We start from the raw sequence: 26,245 nt of genomic DNA, 5'->3' as shown, positions 1-26,245 counted from the left end.
TTCAGCACTGCGCCTCCTCTGAGTCTGGGTATGATATTCTCTTTACTCCTAGTTGTAGAATTTCCACTCAGCCAGCTCTCCTGTGGTTCTGGATGTTGTCCGTTCCCTGTTTCAGGCGTAATTTGAATTGGTTGTTCAAGGCAGCAATCTCCGGCGTTAACCTATGCCGCCATCTTCGGTTTACTTTATTATTCTCTTAACCTTCTCTAGTTCTGTTGTAATAATTGTATTGAATAGCAGGACAAAAGAGAATCATTCCTGAAAAAGAATTCTTAGAAGTCATTTGGTTTGATCTACTTTGACCTAATAAAGAAATAAACTTAGTTTAGCATTCAGCATTCATACTTGGTTTACTCCATGGTCATATTCATTATCCTTTAAGTCAATGGTTCTCAACCCGTGGGTCGTGACCCCTTTGGCAGTTGAACAACCCTTTCACAGGGGTCGCCTAAGACCATCCTGCATATCAGATATTTACATTACGATTCGTAACAGTAGCAACATTACAGTTATGAAGTAGCAACGAAAATAATTTTATGGTTGGGTCACAACATGAGGAACTGTATTTAAAGGGCCAGAAGGTTGAGAACCACTGCTTTAAGTTTTTTTTATCTTATTCTGACATGCCACTTCCTTCCCCAAAAACATGAAAAATAAAATTTAAATGTGAGTTGTTTTTTAATGCTTACTCTGTTAATATTCTGGAATTCATTAGGTTGCCAACTTTTCAAACATGGATGAGGATGACATTGAGTTGGAACCTGAACGAAGTTCAAAGAATTGGGAAGAAATCATTCCAGAAGATCAAAGAAGACGATTAGAAGAGGAAGAAAGACAAAAAGAACTTGAAGAAATTTATATGCTTCCAAGAATGAGAAACTGTGCTAAGCAGGTGACTTTTTAATTTTAAAGATATTTTTATAATGAAAGGATATTCGCATCTGTATTGATCTTTTTTTCTGTTAATGAGAGATATTGGTCTGTAGTTTCATGTAATATCTTCATCTAATTTGATAATGCTTGCTTCATAAACTAAGTTGAAGAGTGTTCCCTCCCCTGCTATTTTTGGAAAGAGTTGTGTAAATTGTTAATATTTCTTAATTAAATGTTTGGTAGTATTTTTCAGGGAAACTAGGCCTGGAGTTTTCTTTGTTAGAAGATTTTTTTAAAAAATATATTTCATTGATTTTTTTACAGAGAGGAAGGGAAAGGGATAGAGAGTTTGAAACATTAATGAGAGAGAAACATCAATCAGCTGCCTCCTGCACACCCCCTACTGGGGATGTGCCCGCAACCAAGGTACATGGCCTTGACCGGAATCAAACCTGGAACCCTTTAATCTGCAGGCCGACGCTCTATCCACTGAGCCAAACTAGTTAGGGCATTTGTTAGAAGACTTTTAAACTAACTTCAGTTTCTTTTCTAAATATGAGTTCAGAATATCTTTTTCTTAAGTGAATTTGGTAGTGTGTTTCTTTCAAGAGATTGGTCCATTTTATCCAGTTTGTTGAATTTATGGGCATAAAGTTATTCTTAATATCCTTTGTTATCCTTCTAGTGTCTACAAGATATTTACTGATTCCCCTCTCAATACTGCTAAATTTTTTTATGATCATTCTAGTTAGAGGTTTATTTTATTTATCTTTTCAAAGGACTACCTTTTGGTATATTGATTTTCTGTTTTAAATTTTATTGATTTCTGCTCTTTATTATGTATCTTTTTTTTTTTGCTTTAATTTGCTCTTTTTTTCTGTCTTAAGATGTAAGCTTAGACCATTGCATCAAGACTTTCCTTTCCTAAAGTTAGGTTTTAATGCTACAAGTTTCCCCTAAGTACTGCTTTTCTGAATCTCTAAATTTTGATATCTGGTATGTTTTCATTTATTCAAAATATTTTCTTCCCCTTGTGACTTCCTCTTTAACCCATTGGTTTCTTTTTTAGAAGTATGTTGTTTAATTTCTAAATATTTGGGAAATTTTCCAAGTATCTTTTGTTAATAATTTCTAGTTTAATTCTGTCATGTCCAAAGAGCATTCCCTATATGGTTTGACGTTTTAAAAAATTGTTGATTATTTTGTGCCCTAAACGAAGAAAATAGACAGGGTTTTAGATAATGGCAACAGTGCCATACTAAACTATTTTGAATCCTGCTGTAAAAGGAAAAAACCTTAATATAGATTTTCTTGCATTAACTTTTGTTTTTTAGGCTATTTCATTATAATATAGTTGTCTTTATTACTGAGTTTTTTTTGGTGCCTCCTTAAGTTTTGAGGCAAATGAGAGACTTGCCTCACCCTAGTCCTTGTCCTGCTACTCTTCTCCCAAGGTAGGGTTTTTTGTTTTCTTGTCCTACAACTATATTAGGTCTTCTCCTGTGCACTCAGTTCAGTAGCTGAGATGGGTCTGTATTTCCTGCCTATATTCTGAAAGGTGACCGCTCCCTTTCTTCATGGCTGCACCACAAAATCAAGTTTTCTCTAATTTCCCTCGTGAGCATGAGGTGTAGGTTTGTGGAAAAGTGGTTGAGAGTGGGTACAGGTTCTCCTTTTGTCTTTGGTTCCTAGGGATTCTATGCTTTCAAGGCAGCCCACATTCAGCCTTTAGTAAATTTTTAACTTCCTCTTACCTGCCTTTATAGTACTTGATGTCTACCATTCACATTCTTCCCAAGTGAGCCGGTATTTTAGCCTCATCTCTTCTTACAAGCTGCTATATTTCCTTATATTTGAGACTGTTAGGTTGCCTTGTGATTTTTGTGTTTAAGAAAAGTGATGATTTTTTAAATTAGATTTTAGAGATTATGATTTTTGTTAGGGTAGGAGCAACCTACCAATTTTATACATCCCACGCAGATATGGAGCCAAATAATGTGTTTGGCCTGAAAGTGACCATGTTTGTAGTTTCTTGTTTGTGTTTATTTCTTCAAACCCTATAATGGTTTCCTTTTACAGTGGATGGGAAGCATAGCATTATATTAGATCTTATGCAAGGAGGTTGGAACAGTAAAAACTAAATGCCCATTCTTAACTTTCAATAAGCTTTTAGCATATTAAAGGTATTCAAAATATATACTGAGACTTTGGAAAAATGCTCAAGACTTACCGAAAATATGCTTTGGTATATTTGTTAAAGAACTAATGGATATTTAGCTATTTTTATGTGGGTTCAACTGGCATTTTTTTTCTTTTAAGTATCTGATCAACCTAATTAGAATACTAATAAGTAGATACTTAGGAAAACATAAAAAATGACACATAATCTGTCCACCCAGAGGTAATCACTAATAATATAATATTATGGTATACATAATTCCAATATTTTTTATACATATCTGCCAAATTTAATTGGAGTATTAATTTGGAAGTTGCTTTCTTTCCTTTGACAGTATATAATGAATGTTATTCTACAATACAATTTTTTTTTAATCCTCACTTGAGAATATGTTTTTATTGATTTGAGAGAGAGGGAGAAACATGATGTGAGAGAGAAACTTTATCAATCAGTTGCCTCCTGTGTGTGCCCTGACTGGGGACTGAAACCATAACCTTTTGGGGCACAGGATGGTGCTCTAGCTAACTGAGCCACCCAGCCAGAGCTGTAACACAATTTTTGATGGCTTTCTTAAACTTGTATAGGTTACTTGTCCAGTCTCTTTGATGAACATTTAGATTGTTTGCTATTAAAAAAAGAAATCTATGCAGTAAATGACTTTATTGGCCAATGTTTCCTCACATTTCTGATCTCAGGAAATATGCCTGGGAATGATGTTGCTGGGTCAGCAGAATGATAATTTTCAAGGCTTGTAATATAATATTGCTAAATTGCCTTCTGTCCCAGTTTAAATACCCAGAAGAAGTATATTACTATTCATTTTTCTATCCTATTATACTAATATTAGCTATTATTGCTTAGTTGGTATTGGTCAAATTGATGGATTGATAAAAGAATTTCATTTTATTAATTCTCATTTTTAAAAAGTGTTACCAATGAGTTTGTATGATATTATACTTATATTATTTGATTAATTGCTTGGTAATAACTTTTCTCATTTTTACAAAAGGACAGTGGTGTTTTCCTTTAGATTTATCAGAATGCGTTACATATTAAAGTTATTAATAACTGTCATCAATATGCTGTACTTTTCTGTTTGCTTTTTAAAAGTTTTTTTATAGAATATTTTTGATTTACAGAAAAACATTTGAAGTTATAAAATTCTGTCAGTGTTGTACAATTTTCTTTGCCCTAAGTTTGGGTAAATTTTTGTTTTCAAATTTCAGATTAGTTTCAATGGAAGTGAAGGGAGGCGCAGTAGAAGCAGGAGATATTCTGGATCTGATAGTGATTCAATCTCAGAAAGGAAAAGGCCAAAGAAACGTGGAAGACCACGGACTATCCCTCGAGAGAATATTAAAGGATTTAGTGATGCAGAAATTCGGCGGTAAGATGATGTGACACCATTTTACTTCATTTTATTTTTATTAGAGGGTGAAACTAAAATACAGAAATCCCAACATTTCAAAGATGAAGGTGAAAGTGTTAGAGGAAGCAAATATATGAAAATTGTTTAGGAATTGGGTGGGTTCTGCTTTTGTGTGTTCATTATAACTATGAGAAAAAAATGTTTGGCATCTAATCTTTGCATATTATTTATTTATTGTTAGTATATTTAGACTGTTACATTCTTTTGGTTTTATTAATGTGGTTCAGAACAGTGGCCTTTTTGAATAATGAATGTATATTTCAGTACATTAGACTTATTTAATAAAAATTCTTACTGCACTTCTGACTCCCAACATTACTATTTTTATGTGGGGATGATTTAGTTCCATATTTTTCTAGTTTTTTAATTCTGAAGTAATTTGCTCTTTGAAGGTAACCATGTTAAGGGTATTTCTGTTATGTCCAAGTAGGAATTGAGGTAAGAATGGATAGTAAGATAAATTGTAGTTTTCTTTCAAAATACATTTATGTGTATATACAGATATATTTAAGGGGAATAAGATAACTTTACTTTTGTTTATGTAATAATTTTGCTTATGAAATTTGTAAAAAGGTTGTTCATTATTGTATTTTGAGAGTTTGTTTCTTTCAAGCCATTGTAACTCTTTTCTTTTACATCATAGACCTGACCGATAAAGTTCTTCCTCATTCTTTCTACCAGAAAATTAAATATGTTATTAGATTTTATTAAGGGTATTTTATGACCACCTGATTTGCTGGACTTTCTGTCTTTAGTTGAAGAGGCATTTCAACTTTTCCTGGATATTTTTCCTCATCCATCAACCACTTGGGTAGCTTTGTTCTTAAGTAAAATTTTTATTTTCCATTGTTGGTATAATACCCTACAACTGAATTAAAGCTATTTTCAGTAAATTTTATCAACACTTGGAATGTTAGGAGGTGCAATATGATTGATAATTCTGGAGACACTTCCTGTGGTAGCCTTGAACCTTATTTTGTCTTGTGAAAAAAAATAAAGTAATTTCTAAAATAAAATTTAGCTTCTATTGTTTTATTTATACTGGTTTCTAAACATCATCCTGGGTGTTAATTTCTTGTCTTACTTGGTATGTTTTAATGTTTTAACATTTTGGTTTCTAGCATAGTTTATTCATTTTTGTCAGTAACTACCTTGAATTAATTTGTATTCTAAGAAGTATTTTCTTTTTTCTATATACTTATAAATTTATCTATTTTTAATGGGTAGTGAAGCCTGCATTTAAATCAAACAATTATTTTCTGCTAGGTTTATCAAGAGTTACAAGAAATTTGGTGGCCCTCTAGAAAGGTAAATACATCTGTTATTCTCATAGAATCATAGTATGTTTTATGTTCTTGTCAGGGTTATTTGTTTATACTAATATTCAGTTTAGGTACTTTGTTAAACTTGCTTTTAAAAGACATTTGCAAAGTTAATCTGTAGAAAGTAAAATTCAAGTATAGTTTTGAAAAATGTTTTGCTGTCATCCTTAATTCTTCCTAGTCTCTAAAATTTTACCTGCCAATGAAGTTTTCTATAAAATGCCTTTCATTTTTATAATTCTAAGGTACTTTGAAAGGCTTTGTCATTTTTTAAATGAGAAACTTATAAACTAGCAGATTCATTCTTAGGAAAACTGAGTTGCTAACCTAGCCACCTGACTTAAAGACCTGTTTTATTTTCCCTTACTAGGGACATTTTCTTGTTTTCCTAAATACAGCTTCCTCTTACACAAACTATTAAAATCAAATTGTCAAGACAGGTTTTTTTGTTATTGTTGTTATCAGTTAATTTTAGTCATTGTCTGTGATTTGGATATTCTTTGTTCTTTGTTATGATAAACCTATTGTCTGGATATAGAATGGCAAAGACTCAAATTGGTTTAAAATTTTTTTCTCTACACAACTCCTTAAAATATATTTTCTTTTTTATCTTGAGATGACTTGCATACAATACAATAAAAGACTTGTATAATTATTTTATATGATGAAAAAACTTTGAACATTAATAATCATATCTACTCAGTGCATAGTAATTACAAACTATAGACCATTACTCTTATAATGTCTTTTTCATTTATCATTATTACAATCCTTCAGCACTTCTTTTGAATTTAAGATCTGGTCAGTTATAAAAAGGTTTTGTAGAATCCTATATAATAGAAGCATTATATGCAAATTGACTGAATGGTGGAAAAGTGGTAGCTATGACACGCACTGACCACCAGGGGGCAGACGCTCAATGCAGGAGCTGCCCCCTGGTGATCAGTGCGCTCCCACGGGGGGGGGGGGGGGGAGTGCCCCTCAGCCAGAAACTGGGCTCATGGCTGGCGAGCCCAGCACCAGTGGCGGGAGCCTCTTCCACCTCTGAGGCAGCACTAAGGAGCATCGAGCTGGGCTCAGGGCTGGTGAGCGCAGCGGTGGTGGCAGGAGCCTCCGCTGCAGGAGGGCGTTAAGGAGCAAGGGGTCCCAGACTGTGAGAGGGCGCAGGCCAGGCTGAGGGATTCCCCGCCCCCAACACCTCCTATTGCACGAATCTAGTTATTACATAATCTTCAAATTTAAAGCATACCACTTGTTCTGTAATGAATTGGTTTACTTTATTATTATCCTTGAATATATAGACAAATTGTTTCCCCATCAAATCTTCTTGGTTTTTATGTATCTTATGCCAATTATATGAACTAAAATTTGTAGAGCATGCAGTAGTGTGATTTGTAGAACTTGAAGTGAAATTTAGTCTGTGTGTTTACTTGAAAATTGTATTATTTTATTACAGATTGGATGCAATAGCTCGAGATGCTGAATTAGTTGATAAGTCAGAGACAGACCTCAGACGACTAGGAGAATTGGTGCATAATGGTTGCATTAAAGCTTTGAAGGATAATTCTTCAGGAACAGAACGGACAGGTAATGTTAAAATGAGAGTGATTTAAAGAGAGGTAAATGGAACTTTTAAAATATGCTTTTATTGAGTTAGGTATTATATCTTGTTACCTTTTCATCAGTCTTAAAAGATGCTTTACAAAACAAAAGCTAGGTAACAGGAAATGGGGAGCAGAATTCTATTACTGAAAGCAATACAATCTATCTGCCTGATACAGTCTAACTGGGAGGTAATGTCAGGAATTACTGTTAGTTGTACTATAATTTTAGCATACATGACAAAAGATATCTTAAGAATACATATGTAATATTGGTTTGGGGCATACTTAACTTCATTATGCTTGTTTTACAATTCATCCACTAAATAAAAATATTTAGATAAGATTTAGTAATCAGATGTACAGAAAAAAAATCATACTGGAAATCTTATTGAGAAATTATTGATCATATCAATAGATTGATGTACCTTTTGCAGTAGATAAAACACTTAAGTACATGAAATGCTTTTTATGAATCTACATCTCCTATATTTCAGTCACTAATATGTACTAAGAAATCTTGTAGTGAAATTTAAGGTTTGCCAGCAAGTCCCCCCCAAAACATAAATAATACTAATAAGTACATGTAAGTAATACTTATTAAAATAAATAATAGCATACATTGCTTTTTTATTTTGTAGTTGTATATTTTATACTTCTTTTATTCTTTCTTAAAAAAATTAAGGTGGTAGACTTGGAAAAGTAAAGGGTCCAACATTCCGAATATCAGGAGTACAAGTGAATGCCAAGCTAGTCATCTCCCATGAAGAAGAATTAATACCATTGCACAAATCCATTCCTTCAGATCCAGAAGAAAGAAAGCAGTGAGTTCCTTACTTTTTCCATTGTAAAGTATTTCTTGTTACTCAATAATTTGGATATGAATGTAAGTTAAAATGTTTTTTTATGTCATTGGCTAGTTTGACTGACATGTTTTTGAACATAAAATTAAATTTTGAATGATTCAGATATGTTCTTAACATGTTTTTAAAATTAATTTTTAATAAGGCAATTGTAAACTTGACATTGGTTATTAATTTGAATTCCAGGTATACTATCCCATGCCATACAAAGGCTGCTCATTTTGATATAGACTGGGGCAAAGAAGATGATTCCAATTTGTTAATTGGCATATATGAATATGGATATGGAAGCTGGGAAATGATTAAAATGGATCCTGACCTCAGTCTAACACACAAGGTACTTAAATATTTCTTGATTCTGATGTTGAATTTAATTTTGCTTTTAAATTATGTTAGAACCTGGTTGGTGTGGCTTAATGATTGAACATTGACCTATGAGCCCGAAGGTCATGGTTTGATTCCTGGTCAGGGCACAGCCTGGGTTGCAGGCTCGATCATTGATGTTCCTCATTGATGTTTCTATCGCTCTCTCCCTCTCTCTTCTTCTCTCAAATAATGCAAAAAAAAATGTTTTAAATTATGTTAGAAATAAACTCAACTAGGTGTCAGGGAAAAAAGGCTCTAGGTCAGCGGTTCTCAACCTGTGGGTCGCGACCCCTTTGGCAGTCGAACAACCCTTTCACAGGAGTCGCCTAAGACCATCCTGCATATCAGATATTTACATTACGATTCGTAACAGTAGCAACATTACAGTTATGAAGTGGCAACGAAAATAATTTTATGGTTGGGTCACAACATGAGGAACTGTATTTAAAGGGCCAGAAGGTTGAGAACCACTGCTCTAGATGGTTGTGTGACCTTGGCTTCTTTGGAATCTGGTTTTCATGAAGGGATTTCATGAATTTAAATATTCTCCAAGATTTTGCTTCACCTCTAAAATTATATTTTTGTTAAGACATTTTTCTTTAGGTTAAAAGTAAATCTTTCATTCCATGATTAACTAGATTATTCATGGGCAGAAAAAGATTCTGAAATCTTTTATATGTTTGTATTGTCAAACCATGTTTAGGATTTTTGATGATTTGATATTACCACATTAATGAAATTATTTCTTTGCTTAGAATGGAAACCACTGAAAGCATTGCCTTATTCTTATCACTTAAGTTCCTTTTTTATATTTTACTTTTTCACAGACAAATGGGAATCTTGAAATACTAGGAATTTGCCATTTGCTGCTTTGAAGCAAAACTAGAGTCCTACTGTAAAAGTTTCCTCACAGTGCCTGTTGTGGGTCATCTTCTGGATAGATGATACCTTGTATTCTAGGAAGTTTTGTGTACTTTATAGATCATATATTATAATGAGAAAGGAAGGAAATCTAAGAATACCATACTCTATACTAATAAAAGGGTAATATGCTAATTAGGGCAGACATCTTCTGGACTTCCGGACAAACCCACAGCAGCTGCCTGAGGCTTAGGCAAGCTACGGATGGCAGCTGCCGCTGCCAGGGCCGGCCCAAGGCTCAGGCAAGCCACGGTGCCTGCAAGGGCCAAGGCTCAGGCAGCCCGGCAGCTGGCAGTGGCTGCAGCAGAGGCGTGATGGGTGTGTTGCCTTCCCCTGATCGGCTGGTTGTCTCCCACAGAGGACATCCCCTGAGGGCTCCCAGACTGTGAGAGGGAACAGGCCAGTCTGAGGGGGACAACCCTTCCCCCTCCTAGTGCACAAATTTTCATGCACCGGGCCTCTAGTGTTTAATAACACTGGATGCTAAATATACTATTGTATATTTGAAAGAATTTTTTAACCTCACACTGTGTATTCTCATTTTGAAGAGGGATTTTTTTCTCCCATTGTGTATTTTTTAAAAATTCTTCCCCAGGGAAACTAATCTTTACTGTGTTATAGATATTAAAAAATGTATTTTTCATTCTAAGTTTATTCCTAAATATTAAAAGAATTATAATTTGTTAGTGAATTGTATATATTTAAAAAATGAAAAAGCACTTTTTAGCTTTAAATTTTTTCATCTTATGAAAAGCAAACTGAAAAAATTAATTGCTTTTTAGATTCTTCCAGATGACCCTGATAAAAAACCACAAGCAAAACAGTTGCAGACTCGGGCAGACTACCTCATCAAATTACTTAGTAGAGATCTTGCCAAAAAAGAAGCTCAAAGACTTTCTGGTGCAGTAAGTTAAAATTCAGATGCTAAAGAGCAGTTTACTTTTAAGACAAGTCTAGCTTACTGGTTGCCTTAGACTAGCAATTTTCAACCCTTTTCATCTCATGACAAACATAAACTAACTAGGGGCCCAGTGCACAAATTCATGCACCTTGAACTGTGGGCCATGAGGCTATGATAGGCACAGGGGTGGGTGTCGGCCCATCCTCCATGCTCCCGCCAGGCCCCTCTCACGGCGGCCCTCAGTCCCCTGTCTGCCGGCAGCCCTGCTCCTGCCACTCCCACACGCTGACAGTCCCGGCCCCACTTGCACCCTCTGAAGGCACAGAGCAATTGGAGCTGGAGCCAGCAGTGGGTGCAAGCAGGGCCGGTGCCATCAGCAGGTGTGAGTGGTAGCTGCTGCCCTGATTGCCCCTCAGGAGCAGGAGGAAGTGGAGAAGCCCTCGGGTGATCAGGGCCGGCAGTCGGTGTGAGTGGGCCTGGCGCTGGCGCTAGCAGTGGGTGTGAGCGACAACTCCAGCACTGGCATCGGGTGTGAGTGGGGCCATTGCTGGCAGTGGATGTGATAGGCAGCTGCCGGCCCCAATCTCCCCTCAGGAGCAGGGGGAGGTGGAGAAGCCCTGAGGAGCGATTGGGGCTGGCAGTGGGTGTGAGTGGCACCTCTGGTACTGGTAGCAGGTACAAGCACCGGTGGGACTATGGCACATAGGAGCAAAGAATTTTCAGTAACCACCCGAGGTTCGCCCTGATGTCAGCGACCAGTGCCCTGCTTTGGTCTGGCACTGCCACTCACCTGCTCCACCATCCCACTGCGGCTGACACCCACCATGTTCCATGCACACTCCCTGGTGGTCAGCACACATCATAGTGAATGGTTGTTCTGGTTGTTCCGCCGTTCTATTTGCGCATTAGCCTTTTATTATATAGGATTGCTAAAAAATATACTTTGTGCTGATCTGACAAAAAATTAGGTATAATTTTTATTCTTTCTTACCAGACAGCTATTGTTATGCTGGCTGTTGTCATTTTTGTATCTGACAATCCAAGGAAAAAGTTAAGTGCCCATGACTACATAGTCCAGTATTTCATATTTTAAAAATTGTTGTAGCATACCAGTGTGTCTCTTGCAGCACACCAGTATACCACTGTACGCCAGCTGAAAACCGCTGCCCTCGGCAGACATCTATGGTTAATATGAACTTACAAGTATATTTTCCCATGATTTAGTAGTGTCCCTTGAATATGGTAATATTTTGCCTTAAATTATCTCAGCATTCATGTTAACACTAATGAGTCATGTCTTTCAAAAGTGAGATCACATTTTTTCTTTAGTATTTAGAGAGGGAGTGGGGGCAACTTGTTTAGAATGGAGTTCTTTTTGAAAGGTTAGGCCTCCATTACTGTGTTATTTGGAGACATTGGAAAGCTTAAGGAGTAGCATTAAAGGTCACTGAGCTTATTTATGAGGGCCTTCAAAAAAGTAGGAAGAAGACACTAGAAGAGGTGATTGGAACTATAGAAATCTTTAAAAATTACTTACGACCACAATGTCATAATTACATACGTACCATTAAAAATAATTTCTAATGCTACTCTGGTAGCATTTAGTTGAAGATAATAACTTAGGATGGGAAAAACCCTCCTGTTTCTCTCTACTTCATTTTTATTAAGTTATATGACGTTTGTTGACTTTCTAAGCTTGGTATATAGCTTTTTACCAACAGGCTAAGGATTGAGTAAAACTATTCATTTATTTAGCCTTTTTGATTCAGTATTTAAGAAGCTTTTTTATAAATGGAATTTATGGAATTGGTTAGAATAAAAATAATTATTTTTAGGGAGGTTCAAAGAGGAGAAAAGCAAGAGCTAAGAAGAATAAATCCATGAAGTCTGTTAAAGTGAAAGAGGAAGTAAAGAGTGATTCTTCTCCCCTGCTCTCAGAAAAGTCCGACGAAGATGATAAGGTAAGAATGTGTTTTAGAAAAGCAACCATTAAATAGAAAGGAACATGGCATGTTTTGGTATGTTTTACATTTAAAATTTGAACTAAGACCTGAAATTTTATTTTTTAGTACTGAAATTTTCTTTAAAAAATAGCTTATTATGCAGTCTCATTTACAGAACAGTATTTCACCCATCCAATAAAATATCATATATCACTAGAGAGATAGAGCAAAGGTCCTTCCTTTTCAAACATTACTATTTGAGTGAGGTTCTGTCTCCTTTAATGTTATTACGAATTTTGAATGGGACTGGCTTACATTAGTTTTTATAGGAAGGAAAATATTGCATGTGTCATTATTAATTGGATTCTGGATTATTTTTCAGAATCTGCATACATGCAATCCTAGTCATGCAAAGAAAAGAAATTTAATCTTTGTCAAGATTTGGTTAGTAATACATTGGCCACACTTGCACTTTCTAGGATAAGGTCACTTCTTTGAAACATCCAAATAAAAAAATTAAAACAGAAAGAGACAGTGAAGAAAAACCTGAGCCAGATGTTTTTATAAAGAAGGAACCAGAAGAAAAGAGGGAAGCAAAAGCAAAGGAAAATAAAAGAGCACTTAAAAGGGAGATAGAAGAAAAAGAGAATAAGAAAGATATAAAGCAAAAAGATTTTAAAGAAAAGAGAGAAAAGAAAGTAAAAGAAGCTATAGAAGCTATGCAGAAAGAAAAAGACGTAAAGGAAGAAAAGGTATGCAAATCGTAATGTAAAATTTAGAAAGTTACACAATCAGCTTATTTATATTTTAGGAGCATAAATTGCCTATCAGCCTACGTTAGTCTCAATAACCAAGTTCAATTCCTGTGGGTATCTTGTAGAAGAGAAAAATAGGTTTGAGTCCTTTTTAAAATTCCTTACCTATAGGGTAACATTACAGAGTAACCTTATTTATTTATTTATTTTTGTTTTCTCCAAATAAAATTGGGGAAAGATAAAATAGATAGGGATATTAAAAGTGAATAAACAGTTGTTTTTGGAAGTGTTAATCATTTTACCTTTGTTGTTGGGTTTTTATTTTTGCTTTTTCTTTAGTTGAGCGAATCAAAATCTGATAGCAAGGAAAGATCCAAGAAATCTTCAGTGTCTGATCCTCTAGTTCATATTACTGCAAGTGGTGAACCAGTTCCCATATCCGAAGAATCCGAAGAACTGGATCAGAAGACATTCAGCATTGTAAGTAGTATACCAGCAGTCACCAAATGGTGGACCGCGGACCACTAGTGGTCTGTGAGGTCCAAAAGGTTGGCGACCGCTCTAGTAGACTATTATTAGTAATAATCCATATAACATTTAAATTGAAGTTTTATTCTTTGCTGCTTTTAATTTATAAATGTCTTTGAATTTGTTGCTACTGCAACTCAGGTTGTAAAAACAATATATTTGAAAGGTAATTTAAATTTATAATCAATTTGGAAGAACTTTAATAAATGAAGAACTCGAAGGAGAGGCATTTAAGGACTACTTAGAATGAACTTCTTTTCTCCAAGGATAGAATTTGTAGAATTTAAACCATTTAATTTCTGAACCTATAACCTATATGATACTGATTCTTATCTATAGTGAAGTAGTAGCTTCTTTTTTAGTATTTTAGGAAATACAATAAAAACAAAAAGTGAACATTTAAAAAAATATACGAAATACAAGCCCTAATGTTTTATTACTAGGTTCAGTAGACAAAAATTGCCCTGTCAGATTGATACAAAGCAGCGGTTCTCAACCTGTGGGTCGCGACCCCTTTGGCGGTCGAACGACCCTTTCACAGGGGTCGCCTAAGACCATCCTGCATATCAGATATTTATTTACATTACGATTCATAACAATAGCAACATTACAGTTATGAAGTAGCAACGAAAATAATTTTATGGTCGGGTCATAACATGAGGAGCTGTATTTAAAGGGCCAGAAGGTTGAGAACCACTGATAAAAAGGTTTCTAGCCAGGACCGGTTTGGCTCAGTGGATAGAGCATCGGCTTGAGGACTGGGGGGTCCCGGGTTCGATTCTGGTCAAGGGCATGTGCCTTGGTTGCCGGCACATCCCCAGTGGGGGGTGTGTAGGAGGCAGCTGATCGATATTTCTCTCTCATCGATGTTTCTAGCTCTCTGTTCCTCTCCCTTACTCTCTGAAAAATCAATAAAATATATATATAAAAAAAAAGGTTTCTAAAATTTCTGTGCCTATCCCCTGGAACCAAGTGCAGGTTCATAGACTTCACTTGGAGTAACACTGGTCTAAAATACATTGGTTTTATATGCTACCATGCTTTTCATCATTCTGTGTTTAAGCCTGCTTAGAATGGTTTTCTCCAGTGTAAAAAGTACCATTTTTACAAAAAATAAGTAAAATACAAAGTTATTACTCACACAAAGACTGATAATGAAAGCCTTGCTTTCCAAAGAATCGTGAGGGGGAAACCCCTGGCATCTAAGAGCTGTGAGGTGATATTTAATAGTTACTTTAGCATTAAACAGTGCTATATTTACTGATGTAAATATAATTGAAAGAAGATCTGTTGAATTTATGTTTAATACATGTATTTATGTTTTTATTTTCCACTTTAAAAGTGTAAAGAAAGAATGAGGCCTGTCAAAGCAGCTTTGAAACAACTTGATAGGCCTGAGAAAGGCCTTTCAGAAAGAGAACAACTAGAGCATACTAGACAGTGTTTAATAAAAATTGGTGACCATATCACGGAATGTCTGAAAGAATATACAAATCCTGAACAAATCAAGCATTGGAGAAAGTAAGTAATGTACTTTTTAGGAAGTGTTATATTTGTGGGTATGTAATAATCTGTTTCTTATATTTCAATTTATTTTTCTATTTTTGAAATTTAGTAACTAATGTTTAGAGAGGTAACTTGAGGATGATTATTTTTACTATTTTCCCTTTAAAGCTTTTTTATTCGTGAGTGATCAATTAATTATGCATCATGGTAATCATACTTGGTATTTCTGCCTTAAATAAAAAATAGCAAAAGCTGTTGCATTAAAATTTAGATTGCGTTTTATTTTTTAAAATCTTCACAATTCACTAGATTATTCTCAATAGTATCTTTAGAAATTGGTGTGCCAAACAAATTTATTATTATTTAAGTATACTTAGCAATTTGTCTTTAGGTACGAGTATAACACCTTGTAAAAATTAATATCCTCAAGCAATGTAAAATGGAGAATCCTTTATTTTAGAAGCAGTAGCAACACAGTTGATCTTAAAATTGTCAAACTGAACTGCTATATTATTATACAAATCACGTAATGATTACCAGATCCAGATCAGTGTTAAATCAAACTACTAACAACTTGGGAAAAACATAAAATAAACACAAACAAGTCCCTGATAGCAATACAGCTACACATCAAAACAAAAAAAACGGTAATATATTTCTGGAGGAGTGATTGTGATTATGCTAAAATAAAAAAAATTCTACACTTGTTCCTTTTATCCTTAAATTCAACCAGGACCCATTTTTGGAAGAGGAGATAGGAAATCGATCATGTAAATTTTGCTGTCATGTCTAAAGAAACTAAAGCCATGTATGGGTAATAATAATATCCTTAAGTTATGCCTGTAATGCCATGGAGTAGTCACTAGAGTTGGTAGCAGAAGATCTGCTCAGTCCCCATCTTGGCTAATTTGGGGCTTTATGACCTTGAACAATATTTCAGAGCCCCCAGATACTATATTATCACTGGTGAAATGATAACATCTGTATTTGAAGCTTTTTAAAAAAATCCTCACCCTAGGATATTTTTCCCATTGATTTCTAGGGAAAGTGGGAAGGAGAGACGGGTGGGGGGGTGAGAGACACACATACATTGATTGGTTGCCTTCCACAGGCACCCCTACCAGAATTGGGGAACCTGCAACCAAGGTATGTTCCCTTGACCTGAATCAAACCTGACCCTTCAGACCGTGGGCCAACGCTGTTGACCACTAAGCAGAGCCGGCCAGCGCTGTATTTGAAGCTCTTTTTTAAAAATATATTTGTATTGACTTCAAAGAGGGAGAGAGAGATAGAAACATCAATGATGAGAAAGAATCATTAATCGGCTGCCTCCTGCATGCCCGCTACTGCAGATTGAGCCTGCAACCCAGGCATGTACCCTGACTGGGAATTGAACCACAACCTCATAGCCACACTGGCCAGGTATGAAGCTCTTTATAAATTGTAAGGCATTACATATTTTCCACTTATTGAATAACTGGAGGCCCGATGCACAAAGATTTGTGCAAGAATGGGCCTTCCTTTCCCTGGCTGCCGGCACCGCCTTCACTCCGGCCCGGAGCCGCCTTTCCGCCTTCCCACACTGCCCAGATGCCCGGAGCCGCTGGGGCGTTGCAGATCGCCCCAGGGCGCTCGGTGCCTGCATATGCAAAGTAACCCGCCATCTTTGTTGGGTTAATTTGCATACTCCTGATTGGCTGGTGGTCATTGTGAAGGTACGGTCAGTTTGCATCTTTCTCTTTTATTAGTGTAGATAATAAAATAAATTGTGAGGAATGGGAGACAATAATTCTGAAGTGCTATGTTCATATATTCTAGCTTAATCTTTTATTTTTGGTTGGACTATATATTCTGACTGGAGCATTAACTCTTTCTTCAAATACCATAAAACAATTATTTCATCCTTTTCAATTCATCGGATGATTCCCAAGCTCAGAGCCATAGATCAAGAATACAGCCAAGTTCAATTATATATTTTAGACTTTCATGGGAATCTATCTTTTTACATTGAAGATCCAAAGTTAAATTTTCTCTGTCGTTGGCTCTCAAACATGTTCTTGATTGTCACTTAGCTGTTGTAAAATTGGGAAAATAAAGGAAACGGAGTGAATTATTCGTATAGCTAAATTTCATTAATTTAAAGGATTATATTAAACATCTTTTCTACTTTTTAGTGTAAAGGAGCTTGGTTTTCATTTGAAAATATTTCAGTGTGCTATATTTTGAAACCTTATAATTAGAGTTCAGATTTTTGAGGTTGTAGAGAAGGAGAAAATCTATTTTACTTGCTAGAAAGATAGTAATAAATATCTTGTTGAATTTATATAGTGACTAATACAAATATATGCTATTTCAGATTTAGTTTATAAACACAAATGGGGGCAGGGAGAGAAAATCTCTAAAGCAAAAGAGACTAGTAGCCAGGAGACTGACTTCTTTATGTTTGTCTTGACCTTCAAAGGTTTGATTCTTCTTTTTACCCAGCTGAGCATCTTACGTTTTCGTTTTTCTTCCACTTAGTTCTTAACCTTCCTTGACTTCACTGATAATCGATTACATGGGAAAATGTAGTCTAGGCAGTGGTCGCCAACCTCTCAGACCTCCACCTGTTAGTTCTGCGCACGGGCCACGAAGTTTCAACCGCACTGTACATGCGTGCCCGCACGTGGTATTTGGTGGAAGAGCCACACTCAAGGGGCCAAAGAGCCGCATGTGGCTCGTGAGCCACAGTTTGCCAACCACTGGTCTAGGGAATGCTTCTCAATTTTTGGACCATTTCTGACCTACCCCATTGTCTATTAAAACTCTCTGTTGGTAAAAGAACTTAGACATTGTGAAAAGGCAAAACAGAACTTTTTAAATGTGTTTAGGGGTTATAAAGTATATTAATTTGTAAAACTCAGCAAGTGTAAACTTAAAAAATTGTGCATCTTTATGTACATTTTATTTTTTAAAAGAAAATAAGCAGGTATTCACTAGTTAATGTTATGCATACTGAAGTATTTATGGTGAGAAATACCAGCACCTCCATTTGTCTTTGAAATGCAAACAAAAATTACAATGATTGACAGAGAGATGGGTATATTTGAAATGAAACATCATAAACAAGCATACTAAAATACTAATAGAATATAGGTAGTAGGTATGTAGGTGATCATTGTAAAATTCTTTCATCTTTGATGTATGTTTGAAAATTTTCATGAGGTTGAAAAAAAATTAAGAAACAAAATAATTTATGCATATGTAGTTTGAAAGTGTCCCATTAGTTTAAAATAGCCTGATAATGTTAGTCTTGATACCTTAATATGCTGCAATTTATTTCAATACCCCAACTCTATAGGCTACAATATAAGGTATTGTTCACTATAGGAGATTTTGAGAGTATTATGTATATGTGTGCCCATTAACTATAAAGACATAGTGACGGCTCTTTAAATTGCAATGCGTTTTTACAGTCTTATTTTTGTAAAATTATAGGCCAAAATATTGATGAAAAATAAGTATTGTTATATGTTGCAGTTAAGCAAACAACCTTCACAAACTAAATTGATAATACTAATGGTTATTTAATAAAACACAGAAAGCCAGAGTTGACTTAACACTGATAAGAATTCATCTAGAAAAATCACCAGACACCCATCTCTTTATGCACATGTGCTAGGATAATTCTTCAGTTAATTTATAACTCACAGACTTATATATTCCAAAACTTACTAACACGTAGCAATTTCTTAGTAGTTTACTAGCCAGCAGCTATTCTTACATATCAATGCCCCAAATCAGAATGCTGAGAATTACGTTAGTGGAAAGTAAATTAGGAGCCCTGTCTTCTAGCCTTTTCTAGTTATATGAGTCACTTAGCCTCATTACCTAATTTGCTTCTTTATTTTTAAAATTGGCTGCTATTTTTATTGTGCCTATTTAAAGGTTATTTGTGGAATTAAATAATAGGAAAGAGCTGTGAAAATATAAAAACAGTTTAATATACCTGTTACCGATAGTATCCCATGCAAGGCTTTATAACTTAATGTCTGCTTTGTAGTGATAAGCAATAGGTGCTTGATATTTGAAAAATGTGTCAGCCATTTATAAATCCCCAAGTTAAGTGCTTTCACATACTTTCTCTCATAAGATAGAATGAAAAGTTGTTTTCCAGCTAAGAATTTTTGCTTTCTAAGACCATCTTCCTTCAACCAGTGTCATTGGAAGATGGCTTTCTTTTGGGAAGTCATTATTCATACAGAGGATTTTATATATATGCTTTTTTTCCCCTTAAAATTGATTGACTCACTAAAGATGTTGATGTTGGCTAATATGCAAAACTCTATCATTGACTGATTAGTAATTTCTTTACCCTGTTTATATAAGCAAGTTTCAAGTCATACTTTATAATACCTACTGAAAAATATTTAAGAAAAAAATTGTGAATATGTAAAACCATTACTATTTCAGTGATAGCAGATAGACTCAAGTGTCACTGATTATGAACGATTGTTTAGGAAGCTGTGTTAAGAAGTATTCATAGGCTGCATCTGAATTTATCATGAAATACTATGATCAGTTACTAATTCTTGCCTTGGGATGGCAAGAGAGGCCTAAAGACTCCAAGTTGTCCATAGTTTGTAGTTTCCGGTCATGTTATTCTCATGACCATTATATTACAATTATAAAATGACAGTTGTCTTCTAAAGTATTATTTAGGGCCCTTTTTTCACACGTGTTATTATCTGATGGTATAATTGTTCAGACTAGGAACATAGCTTGTTCCTTTTATAAGTAATCTGAATCACATTATGAGTCCTTTCCTGATTTGTAAATTTGCATCTCTGGTTTCAAATTAGGATTGATTAGTACTTTTCATTCCAAAAATTATAAAATGAAGGGATTTGGAAGAGAAATCAAACTTAATGTTTAGGTTCATTTAGAGTTTTATCCATATATGAAGTTTTAAAAAACACTAGAAATAATCTCCTTAGGCTTTATTACATAAAGGGCAAAGTATGTGTGTTTGGGTGTTTCGGGGATTATGAAAAAGCTAAATATTTTGCACCAGACTAATTTGCCTTTTTTTCTTCTAGAAACCTGTGGATTTTCGTATCTAAGTTTACTGAGTTTGATGCAAGAAAATTACATAAGTTATATAAGCATGCTATTAAAAAACGGCAGGAATCTCAGGTAAAGTAATGCATCATTTTTTCCCTTATTTGTGTTACCAAAACAGACATTCTTCCTTAAAGAAGAATTCAGTTAATAAATGTAGAAGGAATGAACAAAATAGAATATTACCACTAGAGTACTACATTAAGAACTTTTGCAAGTAAGAGCTTCTGAAGGAAGCTAAAATTAGTGAACAAGAAATGAGATATTAGCATTGTCTAAAAGTATCTCCTCTAAGATGCTTATTAATTACATAGAGAAACAATAACATTTAGAAAAGAAACCTGTCTGACACCACTGTAAATAAGTGACTAAAATCACCAGTGAAATATAAGACATATTGACATCATGAACCACCTGATATGATGCATCACTTCTGTGGTTTGCATACCCTCAATCTAATAAGAAAATTCCAGACAAATGGCAAGTAAGAGATATTCCACACAGTAACTCTATAGTACTCTTTAAAAGTGTCAAGATCATGGAAGACAAGAAAAAACTACGGAGCTGTCCCACATTGAAGGAAACTAAGTTAGACATAAAACCTAAGTGTTATATGAAGTTCCAGATTGGATCCTGGAGTGGAAAAAAGATCTTAGTGGAAAAATGTAAAATTTGAATGAAGTATGAAGTTCAGTTAATAGTGTTGTATCAATGTTAACTACTTAGTTTTGATCACTATGCCATGGTTATATAAGATACTAACATTAGGAGCAGCTGTAAGAAAGACCTATGGGAACTCTTTGGTATTTTGCAGCTTTTCTGTTAAGTCTAAATTTATTTCAAAGTCAAATTTTTTAATGTCATGTGACAAATAGTTTATGATTTTTTAAAAAGATACCTGCAAATGCTACATATATATATTTTAGTATCTTATGTAAGGGCTTCTTTCAGCCTCGAGGTTTTCTTTTTAGCATCCCCCACCCCTTTTTTGTAATTGTTTATTATGCCACTTAAAAGATTCTTACATATGTGCATTTATTTTAGCAAAATAATGACCAGAACAGCAACGTGAATGTTCAAGTGATTAGAAATCCAGGTAAGTCAGTCTTACTAATTATTTTAAAAAGTACATTTAAAAATTGTTTTCCTTTTTGGGGTTTGTTTTAGATAATACATAACCACATTATTATATTGAATCTATTATCTTAATAATCCTTTTTTTGCTTATTATTAACCTTTCCACAAGTCACCTTTTACCAGTTTATAGAAATTGTAGGTAATTGTTAAAATACGATAAATTATTAAAATGATAATTAATTAGTTAGAATGCAGTAATGCATTTTTTTATGCACAAGAATCACAAAAGTATAGTCTGTCTCAGAAGGAAATGGGCCTTATATATTTCAGTTGTGGTTTTTCACATTTTGGAATAAAGTGACCCCTTTTGTAACTCTTAGTACTGCTTTAATAGACCATTTCTAAATGCTTTAACTACCTGTATTTGGAAACTGATTTTGTTTAGCTGGAGTTAAGACAGGAGTTCTTACAATGTAGCAGCAAAGTTAAAGTCATTAACAAAAGTTGAATTTTTTAATTTAACAGATGTGGAAAGATTAAAAGAGAACACAAATCATGATGATAGCAGCAGAGACAGTTATTCTTCTGATAGACACTTATCTCAATATCATGATCATCATAAAGACCGACATCAGGGAGATTCTTACAAAAAGAGTGACTCTAGGAAAAGGCCCTATTCTTCTTTTAGTAATGGAAAAGATCATCGTGATTGGGATCACTACAAGCAAGACAGCAGGTAAACCTGACAGTCAGTTCTTAAAGTTTGCTTATTCATGTCTTTCTGTTTTTTATTTTATTTATTATATTTGACCTTTTTATCACTTCAAACATCAAGTAATCAAACAAGTCTTATGTGAAATAAAGGTGCTTATTTATAAATAAGAAAAATATGAATTCTAGTACTTTTTGTTAATATTAAGAACTGGATTTTTCTATAAATTTTTTTTAAATTATAAATTTAAGATCAAAGTTTAATAAAAGATGAACGTATAGGGAGGAACTGATGAACAAAAACAGATCCAGAGACAGAGAAGCATCAATCAGACTGTCAAATCTCAAAGGGAAGGTAGGGGAGGTTGAGGGGGAGGATAAGGGAGAGAAATCAACCAAAGGACTTGTATGCATGCATATAAGCCTAACAAATGGACATAGACACCAGGGGTGTGAGGACATGAGTGGGGGGGATAGGGACACATATGTAATACCTTAATCAATAATGAAAAAAAATTTAAAAAAAAGAAAGCATAGGGAGTTCTATAATTATGTCAAAGATTCATTGTTGGTTTTGGAGAATATTGGCTTAAAAACTCTTCAAAATATAATTCTATATAATAAAAGGCTAATATGAAAATTGTTCCTTTGACCGGGAGTTTGACCAGGGGTCAGGGCCAGCTGGCCAAACGCCCATGGCCCCTCCCACCAACCGGCCTGGCCCAATTGGCCCCAATTGGGGCAGGCCGACCAGACCCCACCCATGCATGAATTCGTGCACTAGGCCTCTAGTCTATAAGCCTAAAAGCCTAAGCGACCGTTACGACCGAATGATCAGAACGACTGGTCAACCAGGCACTATAGCGCACACGACCAACAGGGGGCAGATGCTCAATGCAGGAGCTGCCCCTGGTGGTCAGTGTGCTCCCACAGCCAACCTTCCCTGGTCCCTCCCCCCGCTGGTCCCTCTCCCCCGCCAGCTGGCCAACCTCAAGCGGTCCCTTCTCCCATCCTTACCCCCCTCCCCGGCACACCCTGATTGGCTCAGCCTTGATTAGAACTGGATGAGACAGCCCCAATCATCCCTGATCACTGGCTAGATCTAGGGACCCCACCCTTGCACAAATTTGTGCACCAGGCTTCTAGTAAGGTAAAATAAAAGCTTGATGGAATATGGCTGAAATATGATGGAGTTCTTTATTACACTCTATTTAAAACTCAATGGGAAAAATTTTATTTGAAAACACCTTATTGCAGTTAAATTTAATCACAGCATTTGAGATGGTCCTGAAATCAGGATGTTTTATTTGTTTACTAGAGGCCTGATGCATGAAAATTTGTGCAAGAGTAGGCCTTCCTTCCCCTGGCTGCCAGCACCAGCTTCCCTCAGGTACCCGGGATCTGGGCTTTGCTCCAGCTGCCACCTGCAGGCACCCAGGACCCAGGCTGCTTCACTTCGGCCACTGGCAGGCACCCGGGACCCGGGATGCTTCCTTCCAGCCACCACTGGCAGACACCCGGGACCCGGGATGCTTCACTCTGGCCCCGGCTTCATCCGGATGGACGTCTGGAATTACATCCAGAAGGATGTTTGGTCTAATTAGCATATTACCCTTTTATTATTATAGATTGTTTTGGGGTTTTTTTAAAGCCTTTAAACAACCTGAATATAATGACAACGTAATACATTTTGTTCCTTTATTAATAAAAGAATATTTTTACTAGTTAATAGTCAATACCAGAAGCAAAATAAAAATGAATAAAAGTAAAAATGAGAAAGAAGTCAGTAGACTTTCTTTGTATTTTAACTGTGCTCACTGCAATAATTTCTTCTCTCTGGGAAGCACAGTCACATAAATGCATAATTGTAGAATAGCTCTTAAAATTAGAAAAGGGCATAAAATGAAAAGACCATATTTATAGTAGTAAATATTTATGTCATAGGCTTATAGAAACAATTTATATTATCCTATCTAATAAAAAGGTAATAGGCAAATTGACCATTACTCCAACACACAAGATGGCCAGCAGGGAAGGGCAGTTGGGGGGGGGGGTGGCCCAGGTCGGCAGGGGAGGGAAATTGGGGGCGACCAGGCCCACAGGGGAGGGCAGTTGGGGACAATCGGGCCGTCAGGGGAGCAGTTAGGTGTTGAACAATCTGGCAGGAGAGCAGTTAGTCGTCGATCAGGCTGCCAGGGGAGTAGTTAGGGGGTGATCAGGCTGGCAGGCAGAAGCGGTTAGGGCAGGGGTGGGCAAACTTTTTGACTCGAGGGCCACAATGGGTTCTTAAACTGGACCAGAGGGCCAGAACAAAAGCATGGATGGAGTGTTTGTGTGGCCGTAGTTTGCCCACGGCTGGGTTAGGGGCAATAAGGCAGGGAGCCAGCCAGGCAGGCAGGCGAGTGGTTGGGAGCCAGCAGTCCTGGATTGTGAGAGGGATGTCTGACTGCCCGTTTAGGCCCACCGGGATCGGGCCTAAACAGCAATCAGACATCTCTCGAGGGGTCCCAGATTGGAGAGAGTACAGGTTGGGCCGAGGGACCACCCCCCCACCCCCCATGCACGAATTTCGTCCACTGGTCCTCTAGTTTATAATACGGACCTTTCATGAACCCAAAAACATCAATGTTCAATTTATTAATCAAACCTCAGGAAAGCTTTTAAAAGACATCAGCAAACCAGTGAAAATTCTTTTTTATAAGTTATTTCATAGACTGCATTTTAGAGGTTTTTATTTTTTTGTGCTTAGAGGCTCATATAAAAAGGCTCTGATTTCAAGTGTATTCTAGATAGTTGTAGTTATTTTAATTCTAGCTTCCAGATAATTAAGATGCATTAATACAAAAGATGCATAAAATAAGAAGTAGCAAACAACATAAAATGGGCGTGTGAAATTAGATGCTATCTGAGGTGGTCTGTATGGGTTCACTTTAGTTTTATGAATCAAATTGTTTTTCAAAAGTGCAGTTATTTCCAGTAATTTTTAAGCTTACTTACGAAGTTTTATAGTGAAACACTGAACTTTTATACAATTAAAAGTATACTTTATTTTGTTTTATTTTTAATGAGATGTTATTCATTTCAAAACATTTAATTTGTATTATTAATTTAATATTTCTGATTTCTCTTTTGTTAGATATTATAATGATAGAGAGAAACACAGAAAACTGGATGATCACAGAAGTAGAGATCACAGGTCAAATTTGGAAGGAAGTTTAAAAGATAGATCTCATTCAGATCATCGCTCTCATTCAGATCATCGGTTACATTCAGATCATCGGTCAAGTTCTGAATATACACATCATAAATCTTCCAGGGATTATAGGTATCACTCAGATTGGCAAATGGACCACAGAGCTTCCAGTAGTGGGCCTAGATCACCACTAGATCAGAGGTCTCCTTATGGCTCCAGATCTCCATTTGAACATTCAATTGAACACAAAAGTACACCTGAGCATACCTGGAGTAATCGGAAAACATAACAAAAACTGGTATTTTGTCATTCTGGACTTTTCTTTTAGCCATATATCATAAACCAACACAGTAATTGCCTTACATGACTTGAAAGATATAAACAGATCTTCTATCAGTAGCAGTATTGTTACTTCTTTCCAGGATGCAAGGTCTATTATCCCAACAGAAGAGAAAATATTTTTATATTTAAGGATTATGCTGCACTGTGCTACAAATATTGTAGTACTTTTTTTTTTCTTTTTTAAAGAAATGAAAAATGTTTACTCTTACAGGGACCTCAACACTGCCCTTCCATATAGGCTGGATAAACTGTTTTTAAGTCAGTGATTTTAGACTGACCTCCATTTAAATTATGTTTGTATATGAACTTTACTCTGACCTGTGATCATGTTTCAGGAAGGAATGAAAGAGAGTTCTTTTCTTAATAAAGAAAAAACACTCAAGGATTTTGTTCACTTTCCAAAGCTACTTGTTTACATTGTACACTGCGACCACCTTGCCGCTTTTCATCACAAGCTTGAATATTTAAATTCTGTACTTATATCTGTAAAATAGCCAGGAACTTCCTGTTTGTGATCTATTATTATGCCTTTTTACATACACAAAAAAAATTGACTGTAAATTATTGTAAATAGATTAAATGAGCTTTCCTTACTTCCTTCCCTTTCTCAGGCTTTTTTTGACTGTTCCTTTCCC

At 35.6% G+C, this 26,245-nt stretch overlaps 1 protein-coding gene across 2 annotated transcripts in view; it reads left to right on the top strand.

The window, feature by feature from the left end:
• Positions 1-26,207, top strand: part of CHD1 (chromodomain helicase DNA binding protein 1) — a 72,612-nt gene extending 46,405 nt beyond the window's left edge. For both annotated transcript variants that reach the window (XM_015558210.1, XM_006755125.2), the window contains 14 exons: positions 716-892; positions 4,279-4,439; positions 5,748-5,789; positions 7,260-7,390; positions 8,090-8,228; positions 8,454-8,604; positions 10,337-10,459; positions 12,291-12,416; positions 13,493-13,633; positions 15,024-15,202; positions 20,266-20,362; positions 21,332-21,383; positions 21,890-22,100; positions 25,212-26,207. In XM_015558210.1, the coding sequence (XP_015413696.1) occupies positions 716-892; positions 4,279-4,439; positions 5,748-5,789; positions 7,260-7,390; positions 8,090-8,228; positions 8,454-8,604; positions 10,337-10,459; positions 12,291-12,416; positions 13,493-13,633; positions 15,024-15,202; positions 20,266-20,362; positions 21,332-21,383; positions 21,890-22,100; positions 25,212-25,557 (2,076 nt within the window). In that variant the 3' untranslated portion in view covers positions 25,558-26,207. The remainder of the gene's footprint in view (positions 1-715; positions 893-4,278; positions 4,440-5,747; positions 5,790-7,259; positions 7,391-8,089; positions 8,229-8,453; positions 8,605-10,336; positions 10,460-12,290; positions 12,417-13,492; positions 13,634-15,023; positions 15,203-20,265; positions 20,363-21,331; positions 21,384-21,889; positions 22,101-25,211) is intronic.
• The last annotated feature ends 38 nt before the right edge of the window (positions 26,208-26,245 follow it).

Source organism: Myotis davidii, unplaced genomic scaffold (assembly GCF_000327345.1).
Source record: "Myotis davidii unplaced genomic scaffold, ASM32734v1 scaffold473, whole genome shotgun sequence".
NCBI lineage: Eukaryota > Metazoa > Chordata > Mammalia > Chiroptera > Vespertilionidae > Myotis > Myotis davidii.
Note: the sequence above shows the minus strand (reverse complement) of the source record. Positions and strands in the feature narration are given on the sequence as shown.